Genomic DNA, 17958 nt, shown 5'->3' on the forward strand with positions numbered 1-17958 from the left:
ATTGCAGCAAATAGGTGGAAGCTGGCTGTAGTGGCTGCTAAAGCATCTCAGGTCACTCTCTGCATCTTTGCAGCCTCGTGGACCAAGGTCACCTGTGCCACTGAATCACCTCCAGAGCTTGTGCCAACACTGCTGAATTTCAGAGGGACATGACCTACAGCTGTTAGCAGAAGAATGTAATGCTGCACAAATTGTTATGCAAGGGTTTTTTCAGTGCAGCTGGACCTTACTAAACATCCCTAGATCTATAAAGAGAAGCATTCTCATGCTAATGTACCTGGTTATTGGCCAGCTTATTGGCCTGATAACGCATTTTTAACAATAAAACAGCTTTTAATAATGCAAGACCTAAGAGATTACAGTTCTCTTTATCAAAATTTGTATTTGATTTCATGGCTCTCTGAGAGCATCATTACAGAAAATAATTGATCTGCTTTGGGTATTGCTCAAAGTCTTTCTGTCTGAACTCCAACAAAACCTTACTTGGACAGCTACACCAATTTTGCTGGAAGTTGAGTCATGAGCAGCAGTGAAGTTCCACCTTGGGCACACTCGGAGGACACAACTAAAGCAGTACAGATGGTTGGTGTCACTTCTGCTCAGTTACACACATGAAGGAGAGCACCCAAATTCATGCATAACCACTTGGCCTGTCTCACTTTCATAATAAATTAGGTTTCTTTTTATATCCATTTTCATAAGAATAGTAGCACCAAAAAAGAGAAATTAGTTTTAAGGTATTTTATTTGACATGACTGAAGACACAAGAACACTCAAGATACAATCCAGACAAGTTGTGAACAGCTCCAAGTATCAGTGAAATCTGAATTTATCTTGCACAGAGGTGAACAAGACCACAATGGTTGGTTTTATAATATAGTTTAAGACTATTTCAAGCAGGTGTGACATTATGCCCAACAACTTTTATACTGTTCATCCGCTTAAGCCACTTCGTATCATAAATATGCAGCTTATCTTGGCTATTAAATCTCTGCAATATATAATTAGCCTTCTCATAATAATGCATTAAAACTCCTGTATATTAATATTGGTATACTCATACCAATGCAAGCTGTCCTAACCACCACTGCACATTTATCATATTCTAGCACAATTAATCATTCCATCACAATTAGCTGCTAAACTTCAGCCGAGAGTTCAGTAACTTGGACCCAAACTTGCAAGTCTGCTTAGAGCAAAACTCCTGCCAAGACCTTCTGCTTTCCCAATGGATAGCAGGCCTTGTTGTCTTTTCAACATTAAGTTGCACAATGTCATCCGAAACCCCTACTAAAAAAATGCTCTGCAGGGAATCTCCTGCAAAAGTATCACAACTACAGTTCTAAGAACGCCTCATTTCCTAGTAAATTTCATATTACTTTTACAGCCTAGCATCCTTTATCAAAATGGGCATCCACATGCCTCTTACAATGTAAAGTTGTTTAATTGGGTTATAGTCTATAGACCACAGCATAATATTCTACTCAACAATTCTAATTCCTTAGAGAGACAAGCTAATTTTCCATTCTGAAAGAGGGCAACAAGGACAGCTGGGAGTTTCTTCAGTAGTTCGGTGCTCTGCAAAGATAAGCTTGATAGTGTTCTCACCAGACTGAAGGAGGAAGTGCAAAAATATGTAAACCACATTTTACAGTTACAGGGATCTCAGCAACAAGGCCCTGCTTGGATCCAGATGGGATCTCACAAAAGGTGAATCAGAGAGGGCAGAGAATCGCTGCTGTGTAGGGAACTGTGCTTCAGAAGAGCTGCAGAAACCACCTGTAGCTTTCCCTGCAGACAGGCTGGAAACAGCACAAAAATCATGGGCCACCTGACCTTGCAGGTCACCTCCTCTTCACAGGGGAGACAGGGGGTGGCAGCCATTTATTAGATCAAATCCTGTGTTAAGGCCACTGAAAACAAACCTGTGCAGAACTGGACAGATTCAGCTTAACAAAGCATGCAAAGACAGCAAAGCTTATTTTTCTGTAAGAACTTTTGTTTTTTGGTAGGTGGACACGGTAGACAGAGACTGGATCTTACCTGCAGCTACAATACAAGAGTGTTGCCTGGCTTTGGAAGGTAGTTTTTCATTTGTTGTTGTTGTTTTTTAAACTAGAGAAGATCCTTTTTAAAAACCCAAAACCTAGTGAAGAAGCTGTATACCCAGATTTTACAATCTGATTTTTGGTTTTACAGGAGGATTCATCCATTATTATGAAGAACTGCTGGAGATGGAATGGTCACCATCTGAAACAAAGAAACGAAAACCCCAGCAACAGACTATTGCATTTGTGTGATGTGCTTAGCTGGTATGACTTGCATTGCAGGAAGAATGTTTTATTCTCTGACACACCAACATTTCTTTCCTATTATTATAAGATCGGCCTTTCACATTTCATATCTTACCATCTTTAAAAGCCTATAATTACAGAAGCTGATTGAGAAACTATGTTATTTAAAATTAACAGCTGAATGAAATCAACAGAGGCAAAGTGCATTTTTATACAAGAAAATAGCACTGTAGAAAGAAAGATTCTGTACAATATTTAAATATTGTATATACATAAAATTATATTGTTCATAACTCATCTTAAAGTTTCTCTTGTTTGTAAACCATGGAAAGCAACACACACAAAAAATTCCAGTATTTAGCTTTTAAAGCATTTAGCAGGCAGCTAATTTAGCAGGAAATCGACTGCTAGCAAGCACACTTTGTAATTATAGAAAGTATCCAGCAGGATACTGTGACTAGCATTCTCCATAGTCCTGTATTTATTTATTTATTTTAAAGCTGAATGCAGAACACATTTCCCACTCAACCAGGGAATTCTGCAGGAGACACGGAAAACTCAATGACAAAATGCAGTGGATCAGTTCTGCAGCTCTCTACTGTGGCAAAACTCCAGGATAAACACAGAAAGTTTAAGTGCAGGATTGGAACATAAATTAATGAAATAACTGATAAAGCTTTAATTTCCCAAAAGTGTCAGTAATGGATTTAACTCATGCTCAACTTTTTAAAAAGGAAGGTTTAGATTAATAATTAACATTGCAAAGTTTTGGAAATGTAATGAATTCCAGCAGGTAATCAGGCAGCTCTGTATAAATGCTCTGGAAAGTGTCAGCATTTTAGGGTGATTCTGCAGGTTGGTACCAGTCTGATAATTTGGAGTGGGACTAGGATTTGAATCTGAAGTTGCCAGTTCATGGCAGATACAGAATGTATGTTTCAGAAGTTTTCCTCCAGTAGCATTTTGCAAAATAAAAACTATTCTAGGTGTAAAAGAAATTTTCCAGGTGAGCACGCTCAAGGAAACGTTTCCAGAAAGTTATTATTTGGAAAACAAGATGCTATAGTGGCCATCAGTGCATTTCCCCTGTGTCAAGAGCTCTGTGCTCACTGCCAGTAAGGAATGCTTTATTTAGTGCTATTTGTACTTTCATTCTATTGGCTTCTACCTTCCACTTCATTGGCCATTCAACTCAACCCAGCAATACATTTTACTCAACTAAAATGTTTGCTACAAAGAACACGTTATGGTACCTTTGATCTGAATGTTTTGTCTCTTCTGAATTGTTTAGATGTTTCAGCCATCATCTAGCTGTGCTTCCAAATCTTAACATAGGAATGAACAAGAAAACAAATATAATCACTTGGGGAAGTGCATGACAAAGCAGATGGGTCAGAGGGACGTTGGCAGGCTGGAGAAATGTGCAGACAGGAACCTCAAAAAGTTCAGCAAAGGCAAGTACAAAGTCCTAAACCTGGGCAGGAATAACCCCATGCACCAGGAGAAGCTGTGGACCAAGTGTCTGGGAAGCAGCCTGGCAGCAGAACAGCACCTTGACATCGTGGCAGACACAAGGCTGAGCGTGAGCCAGCAACGTGCCCTTGCAACAAGGAATGCCAGCAGCCTCCTGGGCTGCACTGGGAACAGCACTGTCAGCAGGTCTAGGAAAGTGATTATTCCCCTGATTCAGCCCTGGTGAGACCATGTCCAGAGTGCCAGGTCCAGTTCTGTGCTTCCCAGGACAAGAGAGACACGGACAAATGGCACTGAGACCAACAAAGGGTCATGAAGGCAATGAAGGGATTGGGGGATCTTTCATGTGAGGTGAGACTGAGAGAGCTGGGGCTGTTGGACTCAAGGAGGCTCAGGGGATGCTAGGAATGTGTACAAGTGCCTGAGAGCAGACAGGAAAGAGGATGCAGCCAGACTTCTCAGAGGTATCTAGTGAAGGAGCAAGGAAGAAGCAACACACATGAATTTAAACTCAAGAAATTCCTTTCAAAGGTAAGAAGAAACTTTTGCAGTGAGGGTTGTCAAGTAAGTCACCTGGAGTTTAGGGATCTTCATTTTGGAGATAATAAAAATTAGAAAAAGCAACTTGTTCTGATTGATACTGCTTAGAACTGAGAGGTTTTATCAGTCAGTCAATGGATGTCCCCTTCAAGTTCAGCTACTCTGTGATTCTATGGTTTCAGATGGAGACTAATAAAAATAAGTTTAGAAGACCCGAAGAGAAATAGGTTTGTTCTTAATATTATTTTCTGAATTATAATGAAGGTAATGCTAGCTAATTAATCTGACAGCTTGTTCTGAGAGCTTTGACAACAAAGGCCCTGTTTTCAAACTGGAGCAATCAATATTAGGCTCCCAAAACACGTATCTATTTCCTAAATATAATTCCAAGGATTTCTGGGGATTTTCTTTACTCAGAATTTAAATAATTTAGTTCCTATTTCTTTGAGTCATTGATTTTCAGCACTTTAAATTCTGAAAGCACTGGGCAAATTCAAAAGAATACTATGAACTACTAATTTGTTCCCATTGCCAGAGGATGGTGCTGTTTAAACAGATATCCCACACAGATACACGCCCTACAACAGCCACGTGGGTTAGTGAGTTTTTCTCAGGAGGAAGAAGAAGAAGGCGAAGAGATTACAACTTGGTATATTTTTAACTAACCTTCAGGACCCAACAATAATCAGTGTTTACTAAATAAAGGTAGATCTTTAAGCATGCTTGAGTAACTTGGTAACTTTTACTACCTCTGGAACTTTTGCTCCCAAAACCTTTTAAGGGTCTTTCAAAAATCCAGCCTTTGGTCACCAAAGGGCACAAACACGACATACCCCACCTTACTAGCTGTTCTCATGTAGCCTGCTGAAATTCAAGGTGATGACATGACAGACGGAAGTCAAAAAATGCAACAGTGGAAGATCAGTCTCACAAACAGGCTGTGGTGGGGGAAAGGGCTGTTAGTAATTTAAGAAATCAATACCAACTTTGACACTTTTAGAGGTTGCAACATCAACAGCCATGGCTTTGATTTCAGTGTCCCCAAACTGCATCAGTGTTTTGATCTCCCGCCGGCTGGGCACAGAAGCGTCAGTTCCCGTGAGATCCAAGCGCAGGGTGCCGCACTTCTTCACGCCAGGCTCGGTGATGAAGCTGACGTTGTCTTGCTCTGAGCTGTAGATATTGATCACTATTACTAACTGAGAAGGCTTGGCAGGTGTGTAACTGCGTGTCACAGTCTCTCCCAGGGCTACAGACTGGTCGGCTGAGATGAATTTGTCAAAGACATCAGTGCACCAGCGCGTGCCGTCTTTGACCAGCAGCTTCTCCGGGGGATGCTTCCCCTCCACAAAGCGGTTGAGCACCCCGACACCGTAGGTGAGAGGGGAACGCCGCACCTTGATGACAGCAGGGTCGAGGCCAAAGAGAACAGCTCCTTTGAGGATGGTCAGACCCACATCCTGGGGAATGATGACCCGGCACCTTGAGCCAAAAGCGCTCTGGACGGCTTGTTGGAGCAAGGGGGATTCAGCGAAGCCGCCCACCAGGAACAGAAACTTCACATTGGTCACCTCCGGCTTATCAAACACTTCACCTGAACAGAAGCAGAGACCATTCAATAAGGAAAAATCCACTGTGATGAGGCAGAGTCAGCGAAAATCCCCATGTCTGAGTGCACTGAGTGTTTCCTGCACATGATCTGAAATTGACACATCTGTGCCCACACTGCCACCCTCAGCATGCACCAGTCCCATGTCTGTAGTCTCTACAACATTTCACTATGAATTCACTTACCTCAAAGCATACAACATTTCTGAAGTGGCATTTAAAACAGACCCTTTACTGAATTCCAGATAAATCACCCCATTTCAAATTCACTTATTATTTCTGACCCAAACATCTTAACCACAACAAATACCACCTGCAAAATAACACCTCTTTACATTTTTACGCATGTTCATTCTTAACTTAAGCCTGCATCTCCTACTTTCCAGAAAATCATGCAGTTCAGTTGTCAGCTCACTTGTAGTTCAAACAACTGAGTTACTTACCACAACTGTTGCAATCCTAGGTGCCTCCCTCCCTGCTCACATATAAGCTGCTCTATAATTGTTGTCTGACTAAGTTCTGAAATTTAGCTAATAATCCCTCACATGTGATGAGCAAAGCTGGATATTCCATTGCAAACAGTGCTTTGTAATCTGTAGAAAGCAACACTTTTCTCACCACATGCATTGTACTCTACTTGATACAAATTTCATCTTCCACCAGAAAAGACCTTAAATAGTAACTTTCCTAATAAGCACATGTCACTTTCCATTACTGGACAAATAAACTCATTGCTGTTTAAGCCATGCCTGGAAGTACTTTTACCATGATGCATCATTTACCATTTGTGTTTTAGAGATGTCAGTGATTTGGATGGTCATGAACAAATGTGACCTTCCAGTGGGAAGGAAGGAACCAGAGGTCTTAATACCAGGAATAATGAGAAATGAATTACACTTCTGGCATTATTTAGTGGTTGCCTGAAACTGAAAAAAAGAAAGGCAGGATCTGGGTTTCTCAGTGCATGTCAGCCTTCTGAATGCTTGCAGCCCTGGAAGCACAGAGTAATTGAAGCTTAGGCAGGAACAGGACTGGATCACACCCAGTAAACAGTTCATAGCTAGTAGGAGTATGTGCTCAGGACACATCCCTTACTTTTATTATCTGCCTAGCTGATCTGTAGAGAGCTGCAAGTTTCAGAACTGAATTCCTTGTCCACAACTGGTGCATAGCAGGAGGGCTGTTACTGGGTTGAACTGGGTGAGCAAAGCTCCAGTTTCAGCTCAGCCAGAAATGGAATCACACACAGATACGTACTCAGGTGCTGAATGATCTGGTCAATCGTAGGTTTGAAAAGAGCATTCATTGCATCTGGGCTCATCCTCAGCATTCCCTGGGAGGACCACTTCACAAAGTCCACACTGCAAAAGAACAGTGAGAAAGAACATTAAAGCATTGCAGCTGAGCTGCAAAACAACCACCAGGTATTAAATAAATGAATTAATAAGTTTACAGAATCTGCATGCCTTTTCCTTAGTACAAAGTGCCCCAGCTCACCCTAGTCCCATACCAACTGCAGTTATGTAAAACTTGAAGGGAGAATTATTATTTTTGCTTGTCTAATTGTTGTTTTCTTTGCCTGATTGCCTTCCACAGCATTAGCAAGGCTCAACTGCTCTCTGAAACAGCTGGCAGTCAATGCAGTGCTCGCTCATCTGAAACAGCACTGATTCATCCCCAGAAGGGCAACATTTAGATTACAGCAGTAGCAGGCCAAAGCCACTGGAAACACACAAGGAAAACAAGCAAGTTGGGAAGCCTCAGGAGGCAAAAGAGAGAACAGCCTTTTTAATGAGGCATAACATTTATTAAGTGAATACAGGCATTATGCTATTCTATCACTGATACACATCTGTATAGCTCAGTAATCTCCCTTTCATTCATGCACATTATATGTCAACCTTTACACTCTTTCTACCCTGTTAGCCAATTCATTTCATTTCATTTGAAGGGAGCATTTAGCATCCCAAGATTCACCATTAAGGTTATTAATAAAAAGGAGATGGCCTTGTGTGGGGGATTATTTCCAGAAATTTTTAATGATTTCAGAACCTCAGTCTCATTTAGAAAGCAACTTTTAGCTGGGTTCAAAGTCATTTAAGCTTACTGTACATTTGCCAATAACTTCTGAAAGAGATGCAGGAGTTCCACCCTGCATACTACATTCAACACTGGCTAGTTTAAAAAATTAAGGTACAGGTACTAAATACCAAATCTTCCCCTCTCAGGTCCCAAGCCTCCTGCTCCAGATTCACAGGTTCTCTTGTTCATTCTCTTTTACACCATTAAACTCCAAGTTTTCTGTAGTATATAACTTCAAAAGATGCAAAATGCCCATTTCTACTTTCTTCTCACCTCCTTTTCTACAGCAGTCCATAATCTTATCATTTAGAGTGACTTCTCGATACTGAAAATCATGAAATTAAAATCTCTGGAGGGGATTATGTCTCCCTGCCTATCAGGAAAATTATCAAACTTGTAAAATTCTATAAGAAACAAAAGCCTGCCATCACTTCAAAAGCTGAACACTTTCCCCTTGCAGAGCTTTATGTAGCAGCATATGTTTTCTCCAGTGATCTGATACTGTTAATAACTTCCTTCAAACCATGAACATATTTACACATCTCACAATCTTGGATTTTTTCCAGGATCCAGGCCGCTAAAAATTAAGGTTCTAGGCAACAAATCCTGTGTTTGATCTGACATTCCTAATTAACATGCAAGGGACTCGAATATACAAAGAAGTGATGCAGTGGTGGCCTAGCAGAAGTCGTAGAAAGCAATACCTGAAAAGTGCAAGTCTTGTACAGAAAAGCTTTTGCAAGACATCGATCAGAACTTTTCATTCTGGAAACTGCACTAGAGGCAGTCCCATTTTCTCCTCCTTGCATTACACTTTTACACCGTTACCTTTCAGCCCTAATATAATTAGGATATTTTAATTATTTGTCTTTGCTACCAGTAGTTAATTCTGCATCCATGTGGTTTCAATTGTCTACTCACTTGCTTTTCCTCAAGGCATGTTCTACGCTGTGACCTCGGAACTTCTTGTAGTAGTCAATGAAGGAGAAAGGCAGGGTGATGTTCAGGGGGTTGGTCCTGTCGGGAGCTGCCGCCCGCTTACGGGACTCGAACGCGATCATCAAATCCACCCAGGCTGCAGGACGCTTGATTTTAAACTGCTCAATGAAATCCTCTCCAAATATTTTACACAGGAGCTTTTCAAACTCGTAGTCCACACCTAGAGAACCATATGGTCCACCTGTACCACAGACACAACACAGCTTTAATATTCTGGATATTCTTTAATATTCTTACGACATTTCGAGTTGACCACGTACACATCAGAAAAACACTCTCAGGGCTGTCATGGGAGAAGGTCCACAAAAAGAGGTTCTTTTCTATAGGTAACAGCTGGTCTGATAGACAACATGCTCTCACCTTTGCCTCACTGTTACTCCTGTATCATCATAGCCACTGTAACACTACCACTTATAAATGAGTGATTCAGCCATCCAGCAGCTGGGTTATACTAATTTTGAGTGCTGGTCTCATTTCAGGAAGAACTGTCTGTAAAATGCAATAAAGGCATACATTTCCTGCCCTGACAAGCCAAAACATTACACAAATGTGTAATACACAATCTAATTACATAAAGCAAGCAGTGGAAGTGACGTTACCTGTTGCTTTGTAGAGCTCCTTCAGATGTCCTTCAGGGAGCCTGATCTGATGGACAGTCATATCCACTGTGCCTCCTCCGCTGTCAACCACGATGTACCGATCACCTGGAATGCCAAGGGGAGAGGCCAGGGGCATTTACACCACTGTGAGCACACCAGCTCACTGCAATGAGAGCTCCTGAGGCACCAGGGGAGATAATGGCCTACAGACAGCCAGGAATGGCTGTGCTGGAGACTTGATCTTTGCTAGTAATTATAACACAATGATTGATAACAGATATCAAAGTCAGATGTCAAAAGCTATTGAGGCAGCACAGCTGAAAAGCAGATCAGTGGGACTGCTCATGCTGCTGGTGTACATCCTAGTGGGCTACCAAATTAATGTTATGCCTGTTCTGAGTAAAATACTCTGGCTGCAATGGCTTTCCAGCATCTTTTTAATAAATCATACTTTGCTAGAGCATACAGAATTGCAGTCCAGAATTTAAACTTGTGGGTTTTTTCCTTTTCCCCTTTATAACCACTGTGAGAACAATGCAGTGCACAGCACCTTTGTGGGAAACACAGTATTTGCCTGCAATACAAAACCAGTGAGAGCAAAGTTTGTTCAGGAAAGGACAGTACCTTCCTCCAGCTCAGACCAAATCTCTCCTATGACATTTTCCACCATGAAGGTCCGGCTCTGCCGGTTCCGGCGCACGTGTTCCTTCCCTAGTGAGTGACAGAAAGAAGTTACTGAGTATAAAAAAGCAAGAAGAAATAAAATCATAAACTGCAGGAAACAAGTGTCAAGCAGGCTGACAGAGCTGTATGTGTCACTTCGTAACAAAACAAATGTACAAAAATTATTGCATTGGAACCAGGAATGTTAGAATGTCATTCCTAGAAAGAAGGAAAAATGGTTTATAGCCACCCTGATCTTCCCTGATATTGTTATATATACTTCTATGTATTTTAATATATACTAATTACCTAATACAAATAATGCAAATTAATCATATACAGTAATAACCTAGTAAGAAAGCTATAAACATCTCTGACTTGTGTTTTTTAATACACTCTGGCTTGCAAAGCGTGTGCTGGCAGCAGGGTGGGGGGCTGGCAGCCAGCTGTGCTCACAGCAGCCTCTATCAGGAGGTGGCAGTCCCAGCCCGCTCCCAGACAACGCCGACACCACCCGGGATGGGAACATTCCCACACTTACAAAAATTGCTGCTCATTTTGAGTGCTCAGGCAAATACACCTCCCCAACCTCTTAGGATGTCAGTCTACCTCAAAACAAGCAGCCAGAAGCACTGCTGCTCAGATTAGTAACTTCTTAAGGACACAGTGACCACCAGGGCTGACCCTCATGATATTTAAAATATACACCAATTAAAAACTAGGAGTCATCTTGCAAGACTATTGTAACAATCAGTTAACTTACAAGATTTAACTTCTACTTAGACATTTAAAAGATGCAAAACAATCTGTCAAGAGAAAGCAGAGTAGTGAGAACCTCTGCTACTTATGCTTCTAAATCAACCTCTATAACTCAATGATCAAAAAAACCTGCATTCCTTGTGTTATCTTCACTCACCTTCAAAGGCACTTCATAAAACACTACAAGAGAGGCAGCCTGCCATGAGTGAAAATTCTTTGTGGAAATATCAGCACGCAAATCACAGAATGCACTTTGCTTCCTCTTTCTATAGTGCCTGTCATCAGGAAACAGAGCATCAGCTCCACTTGCTCCTGCACCCTCCCCAAAAAGACCCCACGATGCAGAGAAGCTGCCCCAGCCTCAGTACACTGACTGGGCAGCACAGGGAGAGCTCAGATGAAGCATTCCATGACAGAACAAGAACTAGGCCCAAGCAAGGGCCTGTCAAGCCCACAGAAATCAATGGCAATCCTTTCATTCCCTCCTGTGGGCTGGAAGTGAACACAAGAGCCAGTCTTCAACTACAACTGAAGCAAGCTTATCCTTGCTACTACGAACACTGAAATTTTTGTTTTGACTTCACAGCAATAATATGGCCCTTGGAGTGCTTCTCTCTGTTTATATTTAAAGGGTTTTTCTCCTTAATCTGTTCTCAGCTTGTCTTGGGTGCCTGCCATGCCTCTATGAAATTTTAATTCCAACCCCAAATTAATTCACTCCAAACTTTGTTTGCATTAATTTTGACATGAAACCTTTCTCATCCCCAATAGCTTTTGACCATACAAAGTCAAGAACGAGAGTGGTACCCCCACCCAAGAAAAAGCCCATTAGCAGAAATCCATGATCTGCCAGATTCTGCCCAGCTTCAAAACTGTAACCAGATAAACTCCATTATTATTTTCCCAGAAGCAAATCCCTGTGTTGTCTGAAAGTGAGTTCACGTAAGATCACATGGAACTGGAATAGTTCATGGCACAAATGAGGGGGACAGCAGCCAAGGGGCCCTGAAGGGACTGAATCCTGAAAATAGATTGTGTCCTGTACTCTGTGTGGGCTTCCAAACACTGAACACATCTGACAAGTGCTGGCTAGGAGAGGCAAGGATTTGAGTGAATGATGTAGTGACTCTGCCTAACTAAAAAAAAACCCGCTCTGCTAAGTGCAGGAATAGCTCTACTAGCTCAACCTCCCACCTGCCTCTACTGTTGTGACCTAGCAAATGTGGTAACATACAGATTCTTCTGAAAAATTCCTTCTAGGATAGACTGCCACACTACCATCAGTATGAGGGCAACTGCTACAATTTAGACATACAGGGGAAATATGCACATTATGCAGCAATCAAATCTTACTGCTGCAGGCCACTTTCCTTTTTTCCCTCCTCTATTTCCCTCCAGTTTCAGTAGGCTACTAAGCTCAAAAAACTCTGATGGTGAAGGATCTTTTGGCAAGTGACTTACAGTGGTCCAATCTCTGTCCCTCCCCTTCAAACACTGACAGTAGCAACAGATCCCAGGTCAATAAATCAGAAGTGCATTATCCAGTTGGTCTTCAACAAGCAGACAAATTCACTGCTACATTCCAATGCCATGTGTTCCACTGAGTGTTGAAAGTCATTAATGCTATTTCATAAAGATGACATCAAAAAGCATCTGCCAATACTTTGGAACACCTCAGACTGATAGTTTCATCGCAGATCCAGTTATTTAGTGCTGCCTCAATAATGCAGATAATCAAACACATAATTGCTTCCAACAAATTAAATGAAAAAAATGATCCAACATGAAGTACTAACTTAAGGCAGAAAAATACCATTGTGAAAGTACTAAAAGACTCCCACAACATCCAAATAAAGGTAAGACAGGGAAACTACCTGCATGCTAAAATATTAGGAAGAAATTCTTCCCTGTGAGGGTGGTGAGGCCCTGGCACAGGCTGCCCAGAGAAGCTGTGGCTGCCCCATCCCTGGAAGTGTTCAAGGTCAGGTTGGACAGGGCTTGGAGCAAATTGCTCTAGTGGAAGGTGTCCCTGCTGATGGCAGATGGTTAGAACAAGATGATTTTTTAGCTTCTTTCCAATCCAAATCATTCTGTGATGTCTGCTGAGTCAACTTCTAAGCAAGTCTAACTATGGTAAGCAGCAAAACGGTTCATAAAAGCAAACTGATGCCAGCCTGAAACATTTCAAGAGAACAAGGATAACAAGAAATGGTCAGAAACCAGCCCTCAGGGACAAAGCAAACTTAGGCATGAGAATCTAAAAAGTGAATGAACAGAAGTACCCTGTGTAAATCCAGTTCCAATAGTGTCACTCGGGCTGTAGCCATTGACAGGTGCCCTACTACTCAGGTCTATCATCTGGTGCAGGCGCAGCTTTCGGCAGTAGATAGAGGCAGCCTCGGGTTCCAGGGCAATGATCAACTGCTCGGGATTTTCAGGAGATGCCATTCCTGCCTGCGAGAGAGAATGGATCAGAGAAGTGGGGTGGGGGATCCCGCAGCCCAGCAGACCCTCTCAGCACAAGGCTCTCCCCAGCTCATGGGCTTCGCTGGGTCACCCCTCAGAGTTCAACCCACAAAGGAGCTGCTGCCAGGGGCTAAAGGTCTGCATCTGGGAATTGTCCTGCCCACACTGCATAGCACAACTCCACAGGCTGTAACAGGGAGGTTTGCATGCACTTACCATGCTAAGTGTCTAACCGAGCACTTGTGTACATGACAGGTGGAGAAACGAAGAAAATCGCTTTGAAACCTGTAATAATTGGCCTAAAACCTGAACTCCTAATTAACCTGTGAATCTGCCAGCTAAGAGGGGCCTCAGCCTCCTTGCAGCCTCCTTTGGCCTCTCTTTGCCACAACAATATTTTAGGTATGTCATTCTTTATGTCCCAGATATTCACAGTCCTTGCCAAAATGAGGTTCCTGCACTGTTTAACTGTATAGGAATATACAATACACTTTGCCGGTATCTTCTGTCTTACAACCAACATTTTCTATTTCAAAATCCATTGCTTTAAAGTACATTTGCTTTTATAACATCTTCAAAATGCTCAGTATACTCAAGGAGACAAAATACAACAGGGAAGGTTCCCTAAAATGTAATGAGAACAAGCCTGAAAATAATACCACATTATAAAATCAGCATTTGCCATTTTTTCTATTTTCTTTCTGGATTTTCAGCCTTCAGACACAGATATTTTCAAAAAGCCACAAGTTCTTATGTAACTACATCACTCTCAGAACTGGGCTTAAAGAAAAATATTCAAAGAACAGTTCACAAAACTGTGTTTTAATTTCTTTTCCCTGGTACTTCTGCCTACTGAATGATAATTCTGTTAAAATAGGCAACTTTCAACTCTTCCTATCAACTTTTGGGTTACTTGCTGTTACTTTTCAGTTAAGTGCCTGAGCATTAAAGCTTGCCAACCAACAAATAAAACAAAATGAACATTTTTCTGCTCCCACAGTCAGTCTTCCAGCCTTCAACCCATACACATACACTGTGGTCCCTACAGAGCATCTCCAACAAAGGCAGACTCACATGGAAAGTCTGCAGATTGGTTTCAATAAAGCTACTTTGTGGGCTGTGGGAATTGCTGGCTAATTGACACCTGCCGCCAGAAACTCAAAGTGAAGTTGGATTAAAAAGTAATACCAGGTAAGACGAAGGACAAAACTGTCCTTCATATTTACTGATTCATTTTACCCTCTCCATGCTAGTAAGTAAGATAAACAGATTCTTACAGAAAGCATCTTCCTCGCTGTTGGTAACAAAAAAGGCAAAACAACAAGAACAAAGTTCTAAAATAAGAAAGAGTTAAGAGTTAAACTAATCAAGGTTGCTCATTATTTTAAAAGCACACCATGACTAGGATTACTGTCACTTAACATCCTTTATTGCCTTTGGGCAAAACTTGCAGCTTCAGTTACATCCACTGGGCTAAAGAGCATGATCTGAAATTAGCAGAATTGTGTGGGAAGGAAAATACTGTGCAAATACTACAGAATATCAAACCGTGCCAGCTGTGTGGCAACACATACTGAAAAAAATATTATATTGAAGAGAATGTTTGCAACCAAACTTTCAAACTTTGGGGCACACAGATTTACAGCAGCCAGACTAACCCTAAAACGTCTAAGAAGAGTATCAATTAAGCACAGACTCTCCTGCCATCACAGCACTTGTATGTGAGCATGTTGGCAGATTATCTATACAGGTTTAGATAAGGCCCTGGAGCTGTACTGGGGATGAAGACGTGCCTTAGTATAAACCCAATCCCTCCTGTGACCCATCTGGATGTAGTAAGCACAGGCAGGGCTGGTTTCATGCCAGCTCACTTCAACATCACTTATCTCCAGCTGAGCTTTTCCACACAGGAAGCTTCAGTTTGCTGCACTGGAAAGAGCAACATCCCAGATATGAATCAATACTCTGTGACAGACATTAGTCTAATTTGCTTAAGAATTCCAAAAATGTACGGTCTCTGCACACAAACTGTCTTTGCCTTTGGAGAGTTTTGCTAAAAGCTTAATCTGGATCTTGCTGCAATTCTAAGGGCTTGGAGAACAAATAGCTCCCAACTACCCTGCTGCAGTTTTCACTTGTATTAAATCCATTACCGTGTTGTGTGAGAGCTCTGAATCTGAGCAGCAAGTGGGTTTTTTCCAATATCTAGCAATGGGGATGAGCCCAAGAGTGCTCAGTCTGCTCCTTGTACTGGCATGTGTCAGCAGCACAGACAATTCTAGTCTCAGTCTAACCTATGCACTAAAGACAAAATTGTATTTTAGTGAAAAAATAGTTTGTTGCTAAGGATATTAAAATCCAAAGGCTTTGCAGGGGTGACAAGAACTGAGTTGCACACACATGGAATGCACTGGTATTTCCTAACTGGAGGTGGCGGTGGGGGGAAGATTGTATTAATTGACAAATCATCTGTTCTAGGGGGAATTTTAGTACAAACTCCCAAGGCTGGTTCTGCTCAAAGCAAACAGTAAACCATTAACAATAACATTTGCTTCCTCCCCTCCTCCAGCAGCAGCCCGTACCATGAACTTTTCACACTGCAGTCAGAAGAGGAAGGCAGTGACCTGCAGCGGATGGACTCGGATCTGTGTTCTCAGACCCTCCATGCACAGCAGATGCTATTCTTGCTCCTTTTTCTCTCTAGCTATGATTTTAACATACCCAAAGTATCTCCTGAGGAAAACATCCAACAGAAATGACAGTTTTCAACGGTTCAAAGCACAGCTGATCCTAACAGAACCTCATGAAGAAAATGCTGAGGTTTTTTGTTTAAAAGCTTTTCTCAGAGAGTTTGAAGGGCCAGTTACAATGAAGAACGGGTTGTTTCACATCATAAAAAGACCATACAGAGAATCTTTAACAGCAAAAGGTACCAGGCATCCAACACATATTTTTATATGTAGACACACATATACATGTACATATATACACACATACATATTTATATATAAATATATATATGTATATGTAGCAATCAGTATTTCATACCTCGTGTATATAGTATTTCTACTTAGACCATGAGAGAGAACACATTACATATATATCTATACATCTATACACAGCACAGAGAAAATGGGGGAAGGGGAGATGATAAAGAAACATGAACACATAAATACTGCTGGGGAGGAATGGAGCAATGAGGTTGTTTTAATACAAGCTCCAAGATGAAGACTTAGGCAGTACATCTGTCCCATCATTACGGCCAAGGGACAGATGGGAGAAAAATATTGAGCATGCAGAGAAAGAGGAGTGGAAACAGCAGGCAGTCAACATGAAGAAACAGTGATGCATTTGTTAAAATTATTAATTGCAGGCATTTGGGAATTTGCTGTATTTTACACTTTCTGCTTTCTGTCTGCCTCACTCCGTGTTCTTGCCCACTGCTGCCCAAGTACTACTGAAATAAAGACCAGGGATTCACAAGTTAACAGGCCTGAGCAGGACAGATCTAAACAATGTCTCAATATTCAACCTTCTATAGATCATTCTGGCAGTGGGACAGACACACCAATTTGCTTTTGCCCAGGGCAGCTTACAGCAGACTTTAGAACAGAGCAGTGTCTTGACTCCAGCCTGCTAAATCTTCTTTCTCCCGTAACGCTCACTAGCAGCATAAACCCAGCCATCACTTATGAAACATGAACGAAGCAGACAGCAGCTTCCCCAAGAACACAGAAGTGGAAAACTCATCACGGGATTACAAAAATTCTTTTGAGCACAAAAAATTTCTTGGAAATTAATTTGCAAGATATTGCTGCATTTACATACCTGGAAGAAGCAAAGAACACTATGAGAAGAACTGCTCTAAAATTCAACTTTGCTCACATGCCTGAAGACTAGGATTTCATTTTTTGACAAGAGAACTCCCAGACCTCACTCACTCCAGTAGCACAGGTCTGTGTGCTGGTGCCAGCGCACTGCTGTTCATGTTCCAAGATGCATCATCGACAGCAAACTTCAAAATCTCACGTACTGGAGCACAAATAACTTTACCATCCAGATGCAGGTGAATTCTCACCCTCGCCACCAGCTCTGTTTTTATAGCCAGAGATGTGTCACCAGGAGAGAGCCACAGCTGACCACAAGACCACATTCCTGATTCCCCAAACAGCATCTGCTGCCAACTGTTAGACTAATTCACCACTAGAAAATACTGAGGGTCTGGACTGCAGCTCAGTACAGCACAGCAGTCTGAGCACTTGCAGAGAACTGTTTTCACTCACACCACAGGCAAAATCACCATTTCTACAAATTAAAAGATGCTGCTTTTAAAACCCAGCCTCACACACCACAACACTCAGGGAAAAAAAAAAAAAAGCAATGCACTTTTATTTAATATTGTAATGTATATGACCTTAAAGAGAGTACTATAGTAGAATATTCCATGCAGTCTGAATCTTTTTAAGGTAGGCCTA

The 17958-nt window shown here is 41.6% G+C and overlaps 1 protein-coding gene across 2 annotated transcripts in view; it reads right to left on the bottom strand.

Moving 5' to 3' along the window:
* Nucleotides 1–726: 726 nt before the first annotated feature.
* The window catches only part of HSPA12A (heat shock protein family A (Hsp70) member 12A), a 53118-nt gene continuing 35886 nt past the window's right edge, over nt 727–17958 (bottom strand). For both annotated transcript variants that reach the window (XM_042019413.1, XM_042019414.1), the window contains exons 7-12: nt 13300–13471; nt 10220–10306; nt 9596–9700; nt 8919–9177; nt 7173–7276; nt 727–5901 (exon numbers count right to left, since the gene is read on the bottom strand). In XM_042019413.1, coding sequence (XP_041875347.1) covers nt 5267–5901; nt 7173–7276; nt 8919–9177; nt 9596–9700; nt 10220–10306; nt 13300–13471 — 1362 coding nt within the window. In that variant the 3' untranslated portion in view covers nt 727–5266. The remainder of the gene's footprint in view (nt 5902–7172; nt 7277–8918; nt 9178–9595; nt 9701–10219; nt 10307–13299; nt 13472–17958) is intronic.

The sequence above is a fragment of the Corvus kubaryi genome, unplaced genomic scaffold, assembly GCF_017639235.1.
Source record: "Corvus kubaryi isolate FWS band 111438036 unplaced genomic scaffold, C.kubaryi_AGA036_p1.0 138, whole genome shotgun sequence".
NCBI classification, from domain to species: domain Eukaryota; kingdom Metazoa; phylum Chordata; class Aves; order Passeriformes; family Corvidae; genus Corvus; species Corvus kubaryi.